This window comes from Mauremys reevesii, linkage group 10 (assembly GCF_016161935.1).
Source record: "Mauremys reevesii isolate NIE-2019 linkage group 10, ASM1616193v1, whole genome shotgun sequence".
Classification (NCBI taxonomy): domain Eukaryota; kingdom Metazoa; phylum Chordata; order Testudines; family Geoemydidae; genus Mauremys; species Mauremys reevesii.
Window position 1 is genome coordinate 32,478,509 of NC_052632.1, and position 22,193 is coordinate 32,500,701.

Here is a 22,193-nt window from a genome sequence, read left to right on the forward strand (position 1 = left end):
GATGTCCTCACTACTTACTAAAACAAAGTCTAAAATTACATCACCTCTTGTTGGTTCAGTGATGATTTGATGAAGAAAACTGTTACCTATCACATCCAGGAATAACTGGGCCCTAGCAGTTTAAGTAATATTTATTCTCCCATCTGTATCTGGGAAGTTAGCCTCCCATTATGACCCAACTCCCAAAAGTATTTATCTCTGTAATAATATTAGAGATCACTATCCATATCCTAGTTTGACCGTGTGGGTCTATAGCAGACCTTAACACTACTTCAGCAGAACCTCTTTTACAATCCTTCCCCAAAGTGATTTTGACTCAAAAAGATGCTGTGTTGTCCATACCATCACTTCATATTTCTTTACAATTTACTGTTTCAATTATATATATTACTCCAACTTTACCTTTATTTAGCTCTCTCTTAAATAACACATACCCTACAATACCTGTATTCGAGGCATGAGTACTGTTCCACCATGTATAGTATTCCCTATAATATCTGGTCTGAACTCTTGCACCAGTAGTTCTGGTTTCTCCATTTATTGTCCAGGCTCCTTGCATTCATGTAAATGCCTTTCAGTTGTTTCCCTCGGACCTCACCCAGTTTTCTCGTTTTGTGGTGTTCCATTATCCCTTACTCTGTCTTTATTTAACTGATATTCCTCTTCCTGTGTGTTGAGGTCAAGGGTGGAAATTTCATGAGTCTCTCCCAATCTTTTCCCCTCACCTCCTAGTTTAAAACTCATCTTATCAGTGTTGCCCATCTTGATCCCATAAGATTAATAGATTCCACTTGACTATTTGATGTATCAATCGAGAAGATTCTTCTTTCTGTGAATGCCTCCCAATGTTCGATCATCCCAAAATCTTCCTCATAGCACCAGTCCTTGAGCCATCTGTTGATCTTCATTATCTTATCATGCCTTTGCCACCTTCTCGAGGGACTGGAAGTACATTCTGCTGAAAATCACCTGAGCTTCCACTTCTTTAAGCGTCTTTCCCAGCCACATCTAGTCATCCTTGATCCATTCCAATGGGAATCCAGCAGTGTCATTCGTCCTGACATGCAGCACAATCAGTGGATTTTTCCCCCCACTTCTATCAGTATCTTCTTTAGCCTCACGTCCACATTTTGTGCCCTTGCTCCTGTTAGACAGCACTCTCTTTGGTTCTCTAGATCTGGTCTGTCGATTCTTCTGAGTATGGAGTCCCCAGTCACATAAACCTGTCTCTTCCTGGTGTTGGGATGAATTTATTTTACGTTCTCTCTCTCAGTCCCCTGTACATCACCCTCATATTTCCTTAGGCTCTGGTCCCTGGCTATCTCTGTCATCTCTTCCTCTCTGCTGTAGGGACTGGCTTACCTTCTTTTCTTCCTTGCCACCCCATCTTCTGCCTGTTTCTCCTCCTCATTCCCCAGTGCAGCAAATTCAGTTTCATCACCGCTAGCTGGTCTCTCCCTCTGCTTTGTCCTTCATGGTCATATTCTTCCATGGGTCACCCCCCAGGTCCTTTTGTTCAGCAGGTGTCTTCAAATCTTGAGTTGCCTGTACCAGCGCCTGTCTCCTCTCCTTCAAATCCCTGTCTGAATGTCCTCTTTGTCTCCAGCTGTATATCTAATCACTGAACTTCTCTACCATGAGTTCTGTCAGGCATAAGTAGTTTCCATCGGATACCCCCTCAAAGATGATGTGCATCAGCAGTTTCTGCATCTGACCATCTTCTTTCTCTCCTCTCCTCAGGTCACTTCTAGTGCTGCCTCAGTAGCCATCATTGTGTTATTTTCCTAGACCCTATTCCTGGGGGAGGGGGGGAGAAATTGGGGGACCCTTCCCCAACTCCCTCCCACAGAAGCTGCCGCTAGCTGTTCACTGCTCCAGTGTTCGCTAATGACTAGCTTTTTAACCTAGCCAAACTAAGGGATATCAGCAAGCACTGAATCAAGCCACATACTTGGAACAAATCACTCTGGTAGTGATTTTGTGCTCTGTTCTGAACAGAACACAAAATCACCACTCTTCTCTCAGGCCAAACTCCCACAGAAACTCTGCAGTTAACTGCTCGCTGTTCGCTGCCATGTTCTAATGTGCATTCCCTTTTCAGATCTACCATCTTGCAGCAGCAGTTCAACCGAACTGGGAAGGTAGAACATGGCTCGGTGGCATTGCCTGCTGTGATGCGTTCAGGCTCCAGTGGCCCGGAGACTTACAATTTTGGCAGCATGCCTTCTCCCCAGCAACAAGTCATGATTGGGCAAATGCACAGAGGCCACATGCCTCCCCTGGTGAGCAACGTGTTTGTTTCATAATGTCCTTGGAAACCAGCACATGTAGCGTGTGCTGTGAGTGGTCTGAAATAAGTATGTGCACACACCCCATTATTAGATAAGGGCTGGGGGCTGTCTGTGTTGTTTTATTGCACTGTTTGGCTGACTCGCTGTTAAACTGCACACTTTCAATTTCCTTGAAACACACAGAGTAACATAGTCGTAGTCCACCTCTTTACTCCCCCCTCTTTGCCTTAAAACTTTTCTTAAAGTAGTTATAAAACTGTCAGATATGGGCTGGGAAAGAGAGTAGGAAGGCTAAATATTGTTGATGAGGGCAAGTGGTATTGTATGAAAAATACAATATGTATCTATTTACATTGTTCTAAAAAAATCACTTATCTAGGCATCACTTTCTGCTTTGGATATTCCTATGAAGTCTGTTGCTAGCTCCGAGGATATACCATATATAATGCCACTAGACTTGAATATTAAGCTAACTTTATTAAACAGTCATTTTAATATAATTTTAATTTCTCTGTACAACTATAACTGTAAAAGTTACCCTTTGTGTCTACCAGTTTTTAAACGTGTATTGACTAAGACCATTCATTTAATTTTAAAGGATCTATTAATGAAGGCCTATACATATCCTCTAAATACCCTAACAATAGGGCAAATTTTCATAATATCATAGCAGCATAATTCAGAAGAATATTAATTTACTCATCAGTAGATAATGCATATCACAATACATACTCATCCCACACCACTTCAGAGCCTTCAGCTCTGCAGCACCCGTATCACATAGCTGTCAGTTTGATTTTAGAATTACTCCTGATGAAGCTAATGGGGTATCAAATTCCAGGAAGCTGATGATGCTATCCTGGAAGTAAATTCAAAACTCGTGTTCACATTCACAGAACTCATGTCAAAAAGACACTGGTACTTTTTTACATTAATAGTGGGCATGTTGATTGTGAAAAATCCAGTTTTTTGCAATATTTGCAATACATATAACTGAGAATAGCAAAATATTTTAAATAGCCTTGAGACTGAATCAGAGAAATGTCTGAGTGATCATGTTGCATTGTTAGATAATAAAAATCTTAAAACATGATATTCAGCTGTTTCTGCCAGTCCGGGGGGAACTAGGAAGATAAATTCAGACTCAAACTAAAACCGTAGCAATGGAAATCAATGAGGATACACCCATGGTTAAATCTATATTACCCCCTGTTGGCTCAAACGTTACTGGTCAGCATGCTCCAGTTTTATATTTGCTTGTAAGTTTCTTCTCCGCCCTTTGTGTTCTAATATTAGCTTACCCTTAGCTCTGTTTATGAAAGATTTATGCAAATTAACACAGTATTAGCAAAAACGATCCCCTCTGTCTAGAAGTAGAGAAGTCCTTGAGTTGCTCTGTCAAAGGTCTGGTCTACACTGGGGCGGATCGATCTAAGATATGCAACTTCAGCTACGAGAATAGCGTAGCTGAAGTCGACGTATCTTAGATCGACTTAGATTGACTTACTTTGCGTCCTCGCGGCACGGGATCGACGTCCGCCGCTCGCCTGTCAACTCTGCTTCCACCTCTCGCCCTGGTGGAGTTTTGGAGTCGACGGGGAGAGTGTTCGGGGATCGATGTATCGCGTCTAGAACGAGACACAATACATCGATCCCCGATAGATCGATCCGGTGGGTAGTGTAGACATACCCAAAATGTGGCATGGAGCATGAATGCCTTTTCTAATAATAGTTTTATGTGCAGTGTGGAAAGCACATAAATTGTTCCAGAAACAAGGTGCGCAGTAGACAGGTCAGTCCTATCAGCAAAAACTTTGTCTTCCTACATGAAGTTTCTAGGATTTCGCAGTTCCTGTGACACTGCTGCGGTTTGGGGGGAGTTCGTGTTCTCAATTAATAGCAAAGAGTTACTGTACTGAAAAGCTTTCCCCTGCTTAAAGAAGCTCATCCAGTTTTCATCTCCTGCATGGGAGCTGATCAAGTTTCCCAAAGTTGTACAAGTTTGAAATAGGGCAGACAAGTACCTTGGGAAGTTGCTTGGATTTGGCTGTCGCTTCCTTTCCAATCTTTTCTCAGGATTCCTCTTCCAGGTTTGGGCCCAAAGACGTGCATCTGGGAGCCAGGTGCTCCTAGCATGGTCCATTAATGCTGGAAGTTTCTGAGCTGCCGTAGGTTAGCCACTACTTAATACATTCAGCTTCATGGTTCCTTAAAGAAGAGAATCAAAGACAGTGAGGAGATAGGAAGCTAGTTAATAAGTGCTGTCTTGGATCTGGCAATTGGACCTGTTAACATTGACAATGATGTGTATCGGCTGCTTTTTTTTTTCACTGTCCTATCTAGAGCACTAGTGTAATGCTTAGAAACCAACCTGCCCATTCAGGGTCTCTGGCAAACCCATACCATTCATACCCGCACAAGCATTCTTTCTGTATGACCCAGGAGGAGACTAGAAACAGAGCAATCGAAGTAAAATTCACCATTTACACAAGTTTAAGGATTTAATCTCATTTACTTAGTGTATACCAGAAAACATTTCAGATTCACCTAAATCATCACTTGCAGCTTGGCAGACACTAATTTTCCTTGTCTATTTCACAGACCTCAGCACAGCAGGCCTTGATGGGGACTATTAATACTAGTATGCATGCTGTTCAGCAGGCACAGTCCGACCTCAATGAAGTTGATAACCTACCACCTCTAGGACAAGATATGGTGAGTTAATTCATGTGATCCCTATAGGGATTCATCTAAACGGCTTGAGTTATTTATTTCAGAGCTTATTCATTGTCCCTGGATGTAGATTTATATCTCAACAGCTTTATAAATAAGATGAAAATCCTTGTTTATTTTAAGGAATCTGTGTAAGAATATCTTGTTCTGTTTGATTCATATTAACCTTCTGAGGCTATACACTGTGGACCCAGTTGTCCCTTCCTGCACACCTTTGCAATCACATTTACTTTAATGGCTCTACATGTGTGTGACTGGGAAAAACTTGAGCCAGTAAATCAGGGGGAAACTGCCGCTTGGACTGTTGTAGTAAGTAACCCCTAAGGGGAGAAGTTGAAGGAGTGGCTGTAAAGCAAAACCAAGTTGCTGAAGAGGGCACAGCTTGTGTAGCGATAGCTCATGATCCTAAAGAAGGGTGGGTGTAATCCTGTCATAATCTCAAGGTTTCTCACCTATTTTTGGCTCTAGAAATTTTTGGCTCAAGCCTGTCTGTTTAAATATTCTTACGTGGCTTCTTGGCTGTAATTGTTAATGGGATATGGAGCCTGTCAGCTTTGGAACACCAGTTTGGATCCAATTTTGGGGTAGAGTAGAGCCAATAAGATTGGTGAGTCCCCATGATGAACCAGATGATGTTGTGTGGTCCTCCATTGTGCACCATTTTGACACCGTATTTATGGCATTCACCCAGAAATCAGAGCTGTCAACCTATGATCTAGCATTTACTGTAAGGAAAAACTCTTATTTCAGCCTAAAAGCTTAGCTGATGCCATCTGCTTCATTTAAAAGGCTTCTGAAAGAATCAAGGGCCTGTAAAAAACTTTACCTATTACCTTATCTTGAGTTTGTTTCACTTGTAGCATGGCATTGCAGTCCTTAATACTCTGATGTTGTTTCTTTCTAGGCATCGAGGGTATGGGTTCAGAACAAAGTTGATGAATCAAAACATGAAATTCACTCTCAGGTTGATGCTATCACTGCAGGAACTGCCTCTGTTGTTAACCTCACAGCAGGTAAACTATAGGGATTGGACTTTGCCAGGCTGCCAACAAGATGGAGGCTGCCCAGGAGATGTTCAGGAATATGTTTTCCTCCAAATACACAAATGGTCTTTATGACGGAAACAGACCATATTGTCTGTTTTTTACCAGGGTTCGCGCAGAATCTATTCACATTCCCCTGATAAAGATAAAACCTAATATTTTACTTGCCTCAGGTAATTGAGAGTAAAATGGGTGTTCTGAAGTATCATTTATTAGCCACTCCTAGAGCCAGGATATTTAGTTTTGTGGACAAATGGCTTAGAATCATAGAATCTCAGGGTTGGAAGAGACCTCGGGAGGTTATTTAGTCCAACCCCCTGCTCAAAGCAGGACCAATCCCCAGACATTTTTTTTACCCCAGTTCCCTAAATGGCCCCTTCAAGGATTGAACTCTCAACCCTGGGTTTAGCCAGCCAATACTCAAACCACTGAGTTATCCCTCCACTCTTGTTCTGGTCGGTCTGATCCTGTGTCTTACACAGTTTTTCAGTTTTTCTCTGGTTAGGTATAAGATGTTCAAAGGCAACTAGTGTTCAATACTGCATTTCCTTGGGTCCCTCCATATAGTGAATATGGGAGAGGTAACTGAAATTGTGGGTTTTTTGCTTACCTGGACAGTTGTGAAGAGAAAATATTCCATTAGAACATACATATATCATATCTATGGGCAGGAAGAGTGGATAGTAGATGCTATATTTTCAAAATGATGCCTGAATTATGTTGCCAAGTCTTCTTTACACCTTTCAGTTTTACTCCTAATTGTCTGACCAGAAACCAACTTGTGCTGTACTACTTGCTTCTGCACTTATTGTTCGCTTCACTTATACAGGTGACCCAGTTGACACTGATTACACGGCTGTGGGATGTGCAATTACAACCATCTCTTCTAACCTGACTGAGATGTCCAAGGGTGTGAAACTGCTTGCTGCCCTAATGGATGATGAAGTTGGAAGTGGGGAGGACCTCCTGAAAGCTGCTCGGACTTTGGCAGGTGCTGTCTCAGACTTGCTGAAAGCGGTGCAGCCGACCTCAGGAGAGGTGAGAATATGGACACAAGTAGTGAGCTTTCACAGGCTTTCCTTGGCTTAAATGCATTACCTTCAATTAAAGTGTTTGGGTATAAAGCATTTATTCAATTAACCAGAATGGCTCTTTCCAGGCTATGTGTCTTCCCAACCCTTTCCTGACACTGTTTCCCCTATAATCCCCAAGAGACTATTCAAGCACATCTCCTGACTGCTTTCTTTCTGTCCTCCACATACTTCTGACTTCATGTCTTTAAGTGCGGCACCTCTATCCTAGAACAGTCTCCCAGTTAATGTTCACCCAATCTGTTTCCTCTTTCATACCTAAGTCAGCTGTTTCCCTATATTGTATCCACACTGTTGTATCCAGTCATGCCCTTATACTGTAAATGGCCCAGGTTCAGTGTTTGATGTTGTATGCATTATCTGTTGTCAAGCGACGCATGTATTTATAATGCTATTTATAAGAAGTAGATTTTCACAAGTTGTTTGCAAAGCCTTCGTTCGGGTGGCCACTGACAAGACTCTGCTATCTGACTAGTATTGAAAAATCAAGTCACTGGCTTTGATTCTGCTCTGTGGCACAGTGCCAACTGCAAACAGCCCCATTAAGATGCCAACCAGTCATGAGGGGCATATTTGAGTGGTTGCGGGGCTAACTTGGTAATGTGAACTCTAGAAGCAGAGATGGGGAAATTGATTCAACCCTAAAAATCTTGATCTGTATATTCTTTATCTGCCACCTCCTCTATTCATTTCTTATTTGTGGGAGGATTTTTTTTTGTTGTTGTGGGGAGGCAGTTTTGATTTTTTACTTTTTAAGTTGAGGCAATCTGAATACACAGTAATATTCCCTTCTGTATTTTTATTGGAAGTGTTTGAAAAAAGTGTTACCACTTTTTTCTCTTCTCTCAAATACTATAAAAACTCAATTACAAGTTACTACGGAAGTAAGTGGGGTTGGTACCTGATTTTTTTTTGTCTTTAATATCAGGGTTGCATGTAGCAACAGATAAAAGGAGAATGAAGCTACGGTCTCCATCAAAGTTTTATGGAAATAGGAAATTGTACTGACCAAGACAGAATTTAATATTTCAGACTATCTGGTCTGTTTGTGTCTGCTGTCCGTTTGCCCTGGATCTTCGCAGTTTTAAGGCAAAACCAGAAATCTGTGACCGCTTCCAAGCAGATTGCAATAAAAGCTGTCCAACACATACCTTTCCTTCAGCTGCTATGATGATGTGTATTAAAGCTGATCAGATTTCTTCTCACAGTCAGCAACATATTGATACATGTGTCATTAAGCTGCTGCAGGATAAATTAAGTAGGAATACGGAAAAGTAAGAGTACTCCAAGAGGTATCTTGAGTAGAGGTTTCAGTGGCATTACCCTGTATACAGTAATGTGGTTAACAAAGGTGTCTTGAGAGAATTACAAAGTTAAAGAAAAACGTATTTGCTTTTCATTAACCTGTTTTGTAGCCTCGCCAAACAGTTTTAACTGCAGCTGGAAGCATTGGGCAAGCCAGTGGGGAGCTCCTGAGACAGATAGGAGAGAATGAAACTGATGAAAGATTTCAGGTAAGGTCATGTGAATTGCTCACTGCCAGAACCATGCAGTTCCACAGTGGAGCTTGCTACTGTATGTAAGGTTCACAGTAATGTTATCCTATGTCTATATGCAAGTCTTTTGTATTTCACTTTGATTAGGTGAAAAGATGTCTGTAATTTTGTCCAAAATTTGAACTGGTCCAGATCTTTAATAGGTTTAAAAGTTTAGTTTGGTTTTATTTCTCTCAACACTTTCCTCTTTCATCCAGTTTAAGAAGATGAATATTATCAATTAACACAGCAAGTTTCCTATGTGGATTAATACCCCAGTTATCCATTAATAATTTAGAACCATTGTTGTTAAATGCTCTATAAGAAATATGCTCTGATTGTTTTTCTTGGTGTCAAGAACAGGTTTGCCTTAGAACCAAAGGGAAGTAATTTACAACAGCAGATAGAGTATACTGTATGTGAGACATATCCCAACAGAACTTAATAGCCAGTTTAAATACTTATTCAAACAATAAAACTGTCTGTGTGTTTCAGTCATGTTGTATTCATAGTCCAATGTCTATCACAGCCCCATGCATCCTTACTTGTTTTATGGACAAGCCTAGACTCTTCAATCAATATGAGGAAGCCCTTTACCTGGCCTTTTAGTCCTTTCAGAAATTTTTTTTTAACCATAACTTGTCTGATTTCATGAGACTTAAATAATTGTATCCTGGACCATAGTAAAAATCCAGTGTGCAAAATACATACTGTCTTCTCTCATGTGCAGTTCAGACCATTTTAGTACTATTTGCTTATACAATATGCTTTCAGTGAGTGGTAGAGCCGTTATGATTGTATAAATCCAATATTTTTGGACCTTTAGACAGCAGTGTTGTGTTGTTATTTGCCAGTGCATTGATACAGCAGGTTGTAGTACTCTCCTTGAGTACCTATTGCATTTAGTAAACATGGTAATTTAAATTACATTGAAAAACTACTGATGTAATGTCCAAGAAGGCATGCTGCTTAACAAAAGAATATGGTTATTTTGGAGGGTCTCAATCCGGCTCTGTTGTATCAAAAATAATTGAAGCACATTGATAGCAGAATTTTAAATGAGGTTGTGTATTTGAATTATAGCAATACAAGTATTAAACCACTTTTACAGCTTCAAACAACCAAATGCATTTTTCTTCAAGAAGAAAACATCTTCTGGAGCTGGGGCCTCTGAGGCATTACAGCTTGGAGCCAATGTTTTATAGCGTAAAAGAAAACTGTACTAGCAAATGGATAGCCCCCAGCCACACTGTTTGCACCCCTTTATAAATTAAGGTTGCCGTGCCATTTTCTTTTGCTTTTCTATACAGTGCATACTTTGTATTGAATATGCAGTGTCACATACCTGCCCATAATTAATTATCATTTTGAGATCTGAAATCTTCAACTTTACCTTAGGTAAAACATATGGCTGTCGATCACCACTTACCCAGTGAGATCAACTCAGGTTTTGAGTGTGCATATCTAGTAACTAACGTCACATGTTCTTACAGTGATGCATTCCCACATGTCTACACTGAGATTACAGCTCTAAATTGCATTTCAATATACTTTGTGGTATGGAGTCAATATCTTGCATTTGGCTATCACAAATCCAAAGTGTGCAGTTCTACCCATTCCCAAAAGGTGATCTATTCACACAGATTATGAAACCTGTTTGTAGAAAGCATTTCGACCCTGTAAACAGGCCATGTATAACAAAGAACATTTCTGAATAATACATAGAAATGTTTCACTGGGAATCTAACATAACTTCCCCTTTGCAGATGCTTTGAGTCTTCTTAAAATCAGAATATTCTAGTTTAATTTTAAGGAATCCAAAATATTGACGCTAATGAGTATTTCTGACTGCTTAGGTCAAGTTTTGTCCTTTGTTTTGCCAGGATGTACTGATGAGTCTTGCCAAAGCTGTTGCAAATGCTGCTGCCATGTTGGTGTTGAAGGCTAAGAATGTGGCTCAAGTTGCTGAGGATACGGTCCTGCAGAACAGGGTTATTGCTGCTGCTACGCAATGTGCACTATCCACCTCTCAGCTTGTGGCATGTGCCAAGGTAAGGCTAATGGGGTTCGTGAAAGGGGCAATGCATTGTTTCAGTAGGTTACACACTCATTGTTTGCAATCATCCCTGGGTGTATTGTTGATATGATTTAATCAGTTATCCTTGAATATCCTGGAGTTAGAGCGTCTACAAAAAGATAAAACTATGCAAAGATATTTAGGGCTTTGTCCCCAAGACACCTTGGATAGTGCCTTGTTTCTCAGTTGCCCTCTCTTGCAGGTGTTGATTGCTGCTGCTGTGAGCATTTCACAACTTGGCTGTCAGTGGCAGTGATTATTTAATGAAGCATGTCCTTCCTTCTTTTGTTTCCCCTTTGGGCCAGCCCAAACTAGACGTTTCTCTAGTGTATCATTATTAAATAATTGCTAATTAGTGTGTTTGTGGTTTGGCTTCTTGTTAGATTACACTGAACATCAAAGGGCAGCCTTTAGAATATGAAGTGCTGCCATGCTATTCCAGAGGAAGGTCCGTAGATAACTGATATGGCCTACTGTATTGCTAATATTGATAAAAATGCTGAAAATATTACTCTGAGAAACACAGCTTGTTGTACAGTTACGTGACATGTTTAACAAAACCTATAACCAGCACACGTTCACCTGCATTATTTTCATCATAACTGAAATTCAAGCCAAGTTTGCTGAAAGGTTTGTGTTCAGATTTATGTGCTTTTGCATCATTTAACAGTTTCTGATGTGAACAAAGAGAGACCCATCAGTTTTGCCTGTGTATTGAGAGTTGGCCTAAGGAAAATACAAAGGAGCTCCGATCCACAGAGCAAAATCTCAGATAGAACCACTGTGTTCAATGTGGCTCTGTTTGGAGAAATGTTACTGTTTTCATCTTAAAACTTAAAAGCTTTAGCATATGAAAATACAAAATATTTGTGATCTGCGGGGTTGGCTTTCTTAGGGTTAATTGCTGTTGGAAAATGAGCGTTCAAATATTGTTGAACACCCAAGAGGATTATAATAAAATTAATAGCCAATTTGTGGTATTCAATTTCCAGTATTTTGTACTTCATTGCTGTGGCTGCTGGGCTTTGTATAATGAATATGTAAGATCATTAACTGGATGTGATGTTGTGACTGCTTTTAAATTTCCACAGGATGGCACAAGGCAGTCAATGTCTTTTTTTTTTCTTTTGTGGAAAAACACCCATCCAACTTCTTTCCTCTGCCTGTAACTTACTTGACATACCTGAATGATATGGATTGAATCTGTTGCATTATTAGAGCACATCCATGGTGGGTCGCTCAGCTTGGTAGTTTGTACTTTCAGACACGCAATTTTCTTATCTATTTTTCCAGGAGTTATTTTTGGCTTTAGCAAAATATTGGCTGACAGTGGAAGGCTTTGCAGTACCAACTTTAATTAAACTTCAGTAAAGGATCACAAAGCTTTCTTCAAGTGAAGTTCTAGGATACAGAGCTGTGTGAAATGACTGCAGCTATCTTGCCAGAATCTGCCTCATATCTGCCATTCAGAACCAACTTTCTCCATTTCTCCATTTGTTCAGTAATCCAAAAAAGTCTTAACTTAAAAGGGCAAGGGCATTTTTAACCCTTTGATAGCCTCCAGTGGTAATCATTTACCAGACGTTCCCATGCTGTGGTATGATATACATTACTAATCTCTTTTCTTACAGTAGAAAATAACTGCAGTACCTCATGCTGTGGTGTGGCAACTGTTAGTAGGTGAATAAGCTGTTTTCTGAATGCTAAGGAGACGGATGTGTCACCTTTTAGCAGTGGGCTGGTAACTTCTGGCCTGTTAAATCTTTTCTAAACACCGTGTTCTCTCTCAATGTAGGTTGTGAGCCCCACTATCAGCTCTCCCGTATGCCAGGAACAGCTGATCGAGGCTGGAAAACTGGTAGATCGTTCGGTGGAGAATTGTGTCAGAGCCTGTCAGGCTGCCACAGATGACTCTGAGCTGCTGAAGCAGGTCAGTGCAGCAGCCAGTGTAGTCAGCCAGGCCCTGAATGACCTCTTGCAGCACGTCCGTCAGTTTGGAAGCAGGGGAGAGCCCATTGGACGCTATGACCAGGCAACGGATACCATCATGTGTGTCACTGAAAGTATCTTCAGTTCGATGGGGGATGCTGGTGAGCTGCTTTATCTTCATACTCTCTCTAATGGGGATATTACTTTCATCTGACTCAAATTCCCTCCGACATATACCCGTTTCAAGTAACCAAATCAGAAATCCTTAATGCTTGTGGTGCCTATAGGCTTGGGCTCCCATGAGCAGTCATTCTAACCACAATATTAAATCATTAAAGCACCCGTAAGTGTGTGTTGGGGGAAGGAGGGTTCCTAAATTATATAATGGATGCATATGGAGCTCTGCTAACACAACCAGTATCGTGCCTGGAAAATCAGGGGATGATGTCTAATGTCTTGCTGGTTGTGTTGCACTGCTTCACATCATGCAAATGTTATAGCAGTTTTGTATCTCTAAATGTGAATACAGCCTGTTAAAGTGCTCAATCAGCTATTTTATTCTTTGCCAGTAATTAGCTCCCTAAAGATTTATTTACCTGACCAGACTTAGCAGGCAAGAATTTTGTTTTCATTATGTGCTTGGCTTTTATAGTGTAGCTTTTGAACCTTTAAGCTCTTTGTTTAAAGAACATGGCCGTTGGAGCCAAACCAAGCAGGGGCCTAATGTTTGATGAGCTTGATATCCAACTCCGTTATAGAAACGTGAAATGTTGAGACCAAACTATTCTAACTAGCGAGCATTATGAATTGTTATGATGTAATTACAGGGACACCATCTACTTGAAATCTAGTCAATTAAAGATTTCAAGGAGTTTGTTATTAAAAACTTCTCTAGAATCCCCTTCTGATGTTTGTGGGTTCATAGTCACATTATCCTGTTTTTAAATGTTTTACTCCTTGTGCTACATATCCACCCAAACACAGGAAACTCACTCTTAATCGGTTAACACGGAAATGTTAACCTATTAGAGCTTTTACCTGTGCAATGTGGAACAACTCCCCATTATAGTTATCTTTGGTATGAATAAACATAGGAGATGAAATTTTTCAGATGTTTGAGCTTTAAATTGACTCTCTTTTCAATTGTGCTATGTTTGGGTTAGGACATAAGGGTGAGATGAGATAGGTATGGCAAATTCTTGAGGTATTTTTAGCACTAAGATGATGTTTTTGGTGAGAAATTGCTGCAGAGTAAGGTAAGGCCAAGCAGATACAGAGCAAATAAAAAAATATCATTAATTAATCCATCCCTTGCCCTGTAGTACAGTATCCTAAACCTTTTACTCAATGACATTAAGAGAATAAGACACATAAAATTATGGCTTAATTAGTGTGCTTTCCTGCATGTGTATATGTTGTGTGAACTATCTGTGTGCCACATATAAACCATATTTTATCTCATGTCTTGACTCCTAGCAGAGAGGATTACAGAAACCTTGGATAGTGTTTATATACAGTTCACAGCCATACATGCATGCGATGCTTGTCACATTCAAGGGCACAGTCCAGAGCAGTGAGAGGCTGTGTCATCACCTGCCCTGCAACCTGGGGTGCCTCATGATGCCTTGCTGTTGTCATTCCCAGTCTGTGTGTAGCTGCAGCCCTGGTCCAACAGCTCTGACCGCAGCAGCCTGTCAGCAACACTCCAGTCAGTGTTCTGCACTGTCTGGCCCTACGTACTTCAGATATTATATGTCTGTTGCCCCTGTAAAGGGTCATAGAATATCAGGGTTGGAAGGGACCTCAGGAGGTCATCTAGTCCAACCCCCTGCTCAAAGCAGGACCAATCCCCAGACAGATTTTTGCCCCAGATCAGGATGGCCCCCTCAAGGATTGAACTCACAACGCTGGGTTTAGCAGGCCAATACTCAAACCACTGAGCTATCCTCCCCTGGACCTTTCTGAAAGTGAAAGGGATGGTTTCTTTGTCATCTTAGGTAAAACGAGAGAGGTAGAGAGATACGGAGAGAAAGAAAGATGACACCTGGGGTGTTTTTGCCCCTCACTTTCATAATCCAATCACCCTTTGAAATGTGTTTTCCTGAGTGTCATCCCGAGGTAAAGTTCCCTCCAGCTGCTGAGGAAACAGACATTCTCATAGTGAAAGAGGTTCCCTAAAATGCAGATCGATCTGTTCCTGCCCCCCTTCATTGCCAAAGAATGGCCACTTGATAGATAGCCTTGATGACACCTGGCTAGAGGCATTGACTTGTCCTTTCTCTTTGAGGAACTGATTTACTCTCTCTTGCTGTCCCAAGGACCCTGTTTACTACATATATAAACTGAGGTAAACACACATTTCTTTGTTTAGGATGGACCTGTTTAACAACTTCTGCATAGTCTGGGCTATGTGGGTTTGAACGTGTGCTAACAACTTTACATATAATTCATAATTTCATATACAATAATATACACACATTTCACCATGATATTATTAACCAGTGAGTTATTAGTTTCCAAACAATACCTCACAAGGCATATTTTGTTCAAAGATTATTACAGTAGTGTGCAGGGTGTGAATACAGGGATGCATTTGGTCACGGTGCTATGCTATGTTTTTAGTATAGGCTATTCACATTCGAACAATTTGTGGTTGTATTTCCATTCTGAATTTGTCTGTCTTCAACGTTCAGCCTTTAGATTGTGTTATAGGTTTCTCTGTTAGATTTAAGAACCCGTTACTAAATATTTGTTCCTCATTTAGATACTGTAATGAAGTTACCCTCTAACCTTCTCTGTGTTAAGATAAATAGATTGGGCTCTTTGAGTCTATCATTTTAAGCATGTTTTCTAATCCTTTAATCATTCTTGTGGATCTTCTCTGAACCCTCTCCAGTTTAACAACATTCTTCTTGAATTGTGGGCACTAGAACTGGACACAGTATTCCAGTAGCAGTTGCGCTGGTGCCAAATATAGAGGTAAAATAAACACTCTGGTCCTACCTGAGATTCCCCTATTTATTCATCCTAGGATCACACTAGCTATTTTGGCCACAAGGTCACACTGCGAACTCATGTTAGCTGATTATCCACCACATCGCAAAATCTTTTTCAGAGTCACTGGTTCCCAGGATAGAGTCCCCCATTCTGTAAGAATGGCCTATGTTCTTTGTTCCTAGATGTATATGTTTACATTTAGCAATATTAAAATGCATATTGTTTGCTTGCACCTTGTTTAGCAAGAAAACCAGATTGTTCTAAATGTGTGAGTTGTCCTCTTCATTATTTACCACTTACTGGGTTACCCTTTATTCCTGGTAACTATGGGGCTTTTTTAAGTGCAAAAATTACATGTCAGAAGATAGCTGTAAAGGTGCAGTGAAATCTGTTACTTTTATTCGTCTTCCGTTCCAGACTGGAGGAGTGTGCTAAGAAGGCACTTCCTCATAAACACCATTGTTAACTTCCTACAGTATCTGAGAAATCCCCATGGCAGTATGGGAAGCTTTGAAATTTTTTTTGCCTGTCAAAACTACTTTGGAACATATACTGTTGAGACTTCTTAAACACAACAGTAGGCTTTTGAGCTAAGCACCTGCTGCCTTTGGTTAACCTTCGGGGTAAAAAGGGAGCCAAACAGTTAACCGGAAGCTTCAATGGATTCACTTTGCTTTTGAGTTTGGTGCAGTACCAGTTATATTAATAAAATAAGCGTGTTCTAAAAATGATCTGCATCCACTTCAGAAACAAACATCCCCATTCAACCTCTGTGCTTGACCACGAGTGATGCATAAACGCATTGTGTTATCCCTTTAATTTATACCTATTTTCAAGTTTAAAACCCTAACACTGTTACTAATGAATTGGTACTGAGTCACTTCTGCCAGAAGTGTTACATTATTCTGTACAGTTCAGTAAAATAGGCTTCTTGAAATGCATTTGAGGAAGAAGCAAGAAAAGGAAACTTCTGGTTTCTCACCTATGAGAAAACAAATCAGTAGTATTGAAGGGGTGAAATACTCGCCCTATTGAAATCAGTGGCAAAACATCTGTTGACTTCTATGGGGCTGTAGGTAGAATTAAGTGTATAATTAGTGATAAGCATAATGCTATGCATGTTCATCCTACAGCATTTCTTGTTAGTCAAATGTTACCAGTTTCCCATGATTAGCTGTGTTGATCCAAAACTGTGTGTTTAAAGCTTTTGAGCAATGAAGTATCTACTTGTAATTTTAATTCAAATGAGGATTTCAGAAAATCTAATTTTATTTTAGTCTTAGGTAGGGGATTTTTTAAACTGAAATTTAGATATAGGTGAAGAAATTCAAAACTTAACTTGTTAATATTGTAGGTGAAATGGTGCGGCAGGCCAGGGTACTTGCCCAAGCTACTTCGGATCTTGTCAATGCTATGAGGTCAGATGCGGAGGCTGAAATTGACATGGACAACTCTAAAAAGCTCCTAGCTGCGGCTAAACTTTTGGCAGATTCTACAGCTCGCATGGTTGAAGCAGCAAAGGTACCTACCAGGAAACAGTGAACTAAAGAACCTGAAAGGCACTGAATATTAACTTTATTCTTCATACCTGTGCACAAACATGAGTCATTATGTGTAGTTAGTAGGTTGTAAATAGGAATTGTTATAAAGCAGAAACCATTGGTTAGCCTATGAACGTTTGGGTTGCATTTGACAACTTCCATTTTAACATTAACTAAAAGTCCAGTTGAAGTATGCATATTAGTTGATCCATTCTTTCTGGATTCCAAAACTCTTTCCATATTCTTTTGGTGACTTTACTGACCTGATAGATATATATGTCCTTGACTTACTAATACTTTTTCAGGCCTTAAAAAGGGGAAAACTAACATGTCAAATTTGAGTCCTAATTCAGCATTCTGATAATCAGATTATAACTACCAAAGTCTTGTTAAATTGGGAATTAAAAGGTGAACTTTAAATACTGTGATTATATAAATACTGTAATTGTTAGAGCACAAATAATACACAATTTACAGAATAGTAGTTTCCTACTATATGTGGAGTTTTAACATGTAGTTGTCCAGCAGAAGTAAATATTGCACTGAAGAACAATATTTTACATTGACATTGTGTGGGGAGTAATGGAGCTATGTGGTTTAATACGCTGGACTATGTACTGAAAGTCTGACTGCTTTCTTCACCATATTTAACATGGTAAGCAGTAACCTGCACCTACAATGAATTTCTACCTGAAATTATGATGATTGTTGAAACTTCCTTCTTTAATTCTTCTTAACAGTGACGTTAATCTGTAGAAAACAGGTTGATCAGATAGAGGGTAATGGGAATTAAATTCCTCATATATTTTAATATATAGACATGGACAGTTTTTAAAGTTTTGTATTTTACTCACAACTCCTGTGCAGGGGGCTGCAGCAAATCCTGAAAATGAAGACCAACAGCAGAGACTGAGAGAAGCGGCAGAGGGACTACGGGTTGCCACAAATGCAGCTGCTCAGAATGCCATCAAGAAGAAAATTGTCAACAGATTAGAGGTTTGAAACCAAACTCTCTTGATTCTATTATTTTACACTTCTTTAATTATGCAAACCCATATCTGCGTAGGCACATTCCAACAATTATATATGCAGACTTCAGACAAAAAAATCTCAAGTTCCCCATAAGAAATGGACCTAAACACAGCTAATGTGGGGCACTTTCATTTGAAAGTTGCATTCCAGACTGAGCATAGTGTGAATTAACTAGTTTGCATATTAAATGTTTTATTAACTTGCAATAGTTTAGTTGTCAGTAACAAACAGGCTGGAGGCATTGTTGTTATTATGAGACTGCTATATTCATTCAGCCATTTTATTGGTGGTGTGGGCTTCAGGATAAATACAGTAGAGTGCTCACTGTTTCATTTCCATTTAAATAATCATCCGTAGTCCGGTATTTGTGTTTTTTACCAAATATTATTGGAGATTTTTAACAAGAATGTGCAACAGAACTTCACTTAAACTGCCCCCAAAACACCAGTGATTCCATCACAACTAAACTCTAAAGCCACCCAAAGAAGCAAAGGATCAGAAACAAAGTTGGAAGCAATACATAATAGCCGGAGGTGCAGCAAAAGAAAAAAGGCAATTTGTTGTACTGATGAAATTCAGCCTACTTTAATCTTCTAGAGACGTCTGACCTTCACAATTGCAAATTAAATGTACAAAAGACTGGGGGGGGGGAACCTCTTAATTACTGGTTTTCAACTGTGATTTTACAATAGTCTGAAAATGATTCTAGTCGATTAAGACGAGACCAACAAAAAGATCTGAGTAGATAATCTTCATCTGGATGTGTACTGTATTAAAACTACTGTGTCAGTGTAAAATGAGTGACTCTTGAGTAATTTAAGCAGTGACGCATTAGAAGGAACTTTTTAGCTACATTATAAGAAACCCTTGTAGAAAATAAGGTGTTATTTTTCTGTAAAAATATCTTACTGTTTTACCCTATATAAGTAATCTGTGTCAGTAATAGTTTATGAACTAACAAGCTCATGTTCAAGGATGAATGTATTTATTAGGTGGGTTAATTAAGGAATGGTGTTAAGAATAATGTTAAGAATATTCATATTGGAATGTATTTGGCAAGAAGTGGAATTTTATTTTTTTTTGGTAGAGAGAGGTGTGTAGAGAGAGACCAGTAATGAGATTTCTTAGTATTTGAGTTCAGGTTCTCCCTCTATATTTTTAGACCCAAGCAAACTCATCCCTTCATGTCTTCTACGTATGATCACCTTAGTGTCTTACCTTTTTGGTCTTGAGCAGTCCCAAGTAGAACTGGTCCTTTGCTCCCATGAGGAAAGCTTTTCAAGGTACATCCATGATTCTGCTCTTTGGACTGCTTAATGTAGCAATGTGGACTGCTCTATTTACCCTCCTCTCCTTTTATCAACCCCTTGTATCCCTAGAGCTAAACCCCTGCAAGTTGTTCCACTACATAGGCATGGTCTCTTTCATGGTGGTGCAATTTATTATTGCCAAGTGACTGTAGCATTTAGCAGAGTATTGAGCAATCAAATGTCAATGACACATCACTTTAGGTAAACTCGAGAGAGAGTTTGCAAACGTGTCTACATTGTTTTTAAACATGGTGCCAAGTTCTTCTTTGGAATCTAAATCCAGTTTGTATTACCAATTTCCTTGATGTGTATTGCATATTGCAGTTCCATGATAGTTGAATTCAAAACCCTTGCAGTTGACTTTCTGCACATAACAGACAAAACTCTTTCTGCTTCAACCTGCGTCTTAATTAAAATGCTATGGATGAGGGGAGAGGCCCCTTTGAAAGAATTCCTGAATCCACACAAACAGCTGTACTTTATTGCTAATGCTTTAGATCAGTGGTTCTCAACCAGAGGTCTGGGGTCCCCCTGGGGGCCACCAGCAGGTTTCAGGGGCTCCGCCAAGCAAAGCCAGCATTAGATTTGCTAAGGCCCAGGGCAGAAAGCCAAAGCCCCGCAGTGTGGGGCTGAAAGCCCGGGTCCCCAGACCCCACCACCCGGGGCTGTAACCGAAGCCTGAGCAACTTAGCTTTGTGGGGTCCCCCATGGAATGGGGCCCTGGGCAATTGCCCTGCTTGCTACCCCCTAACACTGGCCCTGGCTTTTATATGAAGAAAACCAGCTATGGCACAGGTGAGCTGTGGAGGTTTTTTTAGCATGTTGTGGGGGGCTCAGAAAGAAAAAGGTTGAGAACCCCTGCTTTAGATTACTGTGGGTCTTCACATCTCATTCAGCAGCCTGTCATTATGCTGTAGGCTATTTTAATAATAGCTCTTCAGTATTCCTAATAAGTTTTTGCAATGAAGACTAACAATGTGAAGAAGGAAGCTCTTAGAATGTTTATGGTGCCAGGTGTTTTTTTCCTTTGTTGTTAGAAATTTAAGGACTGATCATTATTATCATTTCACTTTTCATCTGGAGTGGAAAGTGACAGAGTTCTTTATGGTAAATTAAGTCAAGGGGAGGTAACGACTTCATAGGTTCCAGTTGCTAAATGCAGTAATGCCTATTTTATCTGTTGTGTTCTCTACATTACTCAAGCTTATACCAGTTCAGCCTTTTAACTGTTTTTCCCCCCTTTTAAAGTTTGCAGCTAAACAGGCAGCAGCTGCTGCCACTCAGACAATTGCAGCCTCTCAGAATGCGGCCGTTTCCAACAAGAACACAGTAGCCCACCAGCAACTTGTCCAGAGCTGCAAGGTAATATTTCCTAACAGAGGAAGCAGTCACTTGGCAGATAATCTGTAGTCTGTGTTCCTTTTAATGCAGTTAACTTCTTAGGAAACTGAAATTCAGCTCCCTTGATTTAATCACTTTGTGCCTGTGGATAGGAATTCTTAAGTTACCTGTGTCAGTCTGACTCCAAAGCATTTGATTCTTGTTCCGTTGCGGTACCAAATATAACACTGCATTTACTTCTAAGAATGCTTTTTTCCTGTTTTGGTGTCCACAGTTAGTTATCATCTGTTAAAATCGGGGAAATGTTGTTTTAGAATGTGTGCAAGGCAACAGTGTCCCTTGTCTAATGTAGATCCCTTTTACAAATGTTTAGGCAGTACCTATTACAGAGGATGGGTGGATGTGAATATTTTTTGCAAGTATCTCCAAAATGCAAACCTGCTGCAAATGTGGCATATTTCTTGGGATGTATGCTGCAGATAAATCATCAGTATCCTACATGCAGAGCACATCAGGCAGAGAGGTATTAGATTTGGTTATAAACTGGATTACTTGGGGGTTGCCTTGCAATTAGTGCACTGAAAGAGTAATGAACTGACAGGAAGCCTTCACAGCCAGTTCACTGTGTAGGAACCACCCCATGGCGAATCACCTTCAGAGTCCATGTGCTTTTCCAGAGCTGTCTAAGGAGCGTTGCTTTGAAGTAGTGTACTCAGTAGTAGTACTCAGGGGACAGATACAAAGCCTACTGGAACTTAATAAGACCTTTACCTCTTTTTTGTTTAAGGTCTTAATTGATCCTGACTAGAGAAATAGGAGACATTGTCCCTTTGGTAGTGACCAGTGGAATTAGGTGTAAATACTCATGGTCAGTGGCTGGTGTTTATTAACTGTGCCCCCAGCATCACTTGGCACAGCCGAAGTACAGATCTTCTACCCTGTTAGTAATTGGTATCCGTGTCATGCTTCTTGAACTGAGTACACAGTATATGTACATTGCCTCCCTGAAGGCTGTTCAGGGAGAGGTTTGTGTGGTGGAAATTCTTGTACAGATCTCATGAATATGAGGAATTATCACTTGTGGCTGTCAACTTGTGTTTTTCTGTTGTGCATTACAAGAGATTTAACTTCCTGCCAGATAAGTGGCTGCGTGGTGTCATGTAGACCAACTGGCAGACTGCTCTTTATGGTCAGAGTTGGTATCCAGTGACTATTGTACAGGTGGGGAAGGGAAGGTATGTCTCTGTTCTCTGAGGGTGCATCAGTACCGGTA

General features: G+C 40.2%; 1 protein-coding gene across 3 annotated transcripts in view; it reads left to right on the plus strand.

Moving 5' to 3' along the window:
- TLN2 (talin 2) overlaps positions 1-22,193 on the plus strand; it is a 355,208-nt gene that overhangs the window by 218,941 nt on the left and 114,074 nt on the right. For all 3 annotated transcript variants that reach the window (XM_039491188.1, XM_039491190.1, XM_039491189.1), the window contains 10 exons: positions 2,102-2,282; positions 4,893-5,006; positions 5,929-6,037; positions 6,897-7,105; positions 8,574-8,672; positions 10,577-10,744; positions 12,566-12,860; positions 17,051-17,217; positions 18,105-18,233; positions 20,828-20,941. In XM_039491188.1, the coding sequence (XP_039347122.1) occupies positions 2,102-2,282; positions 4,893-5,006; positions 5,929-6,037; positions 6,897-7,105; positions 8,574-8,672; positions 10,577-10,744; positions 12,566-12,860; positions 17,051-17,217; positions 18,105-18,233; positions 20,828-20,941 (1,585 nt within the window). The remainder of the gene's footprint in view (positions 1-2,101; positions 2,283-4,892; positions 5,007-5,928; positions 6,038-6,896; positions 7,106-8,573; positions 8,673-10,576; positions 10,745-12,565; positions 12,861-17,050; positions 17,218-18,104; positions 18,234-20,827; positions 20,942-22,193) is intronic.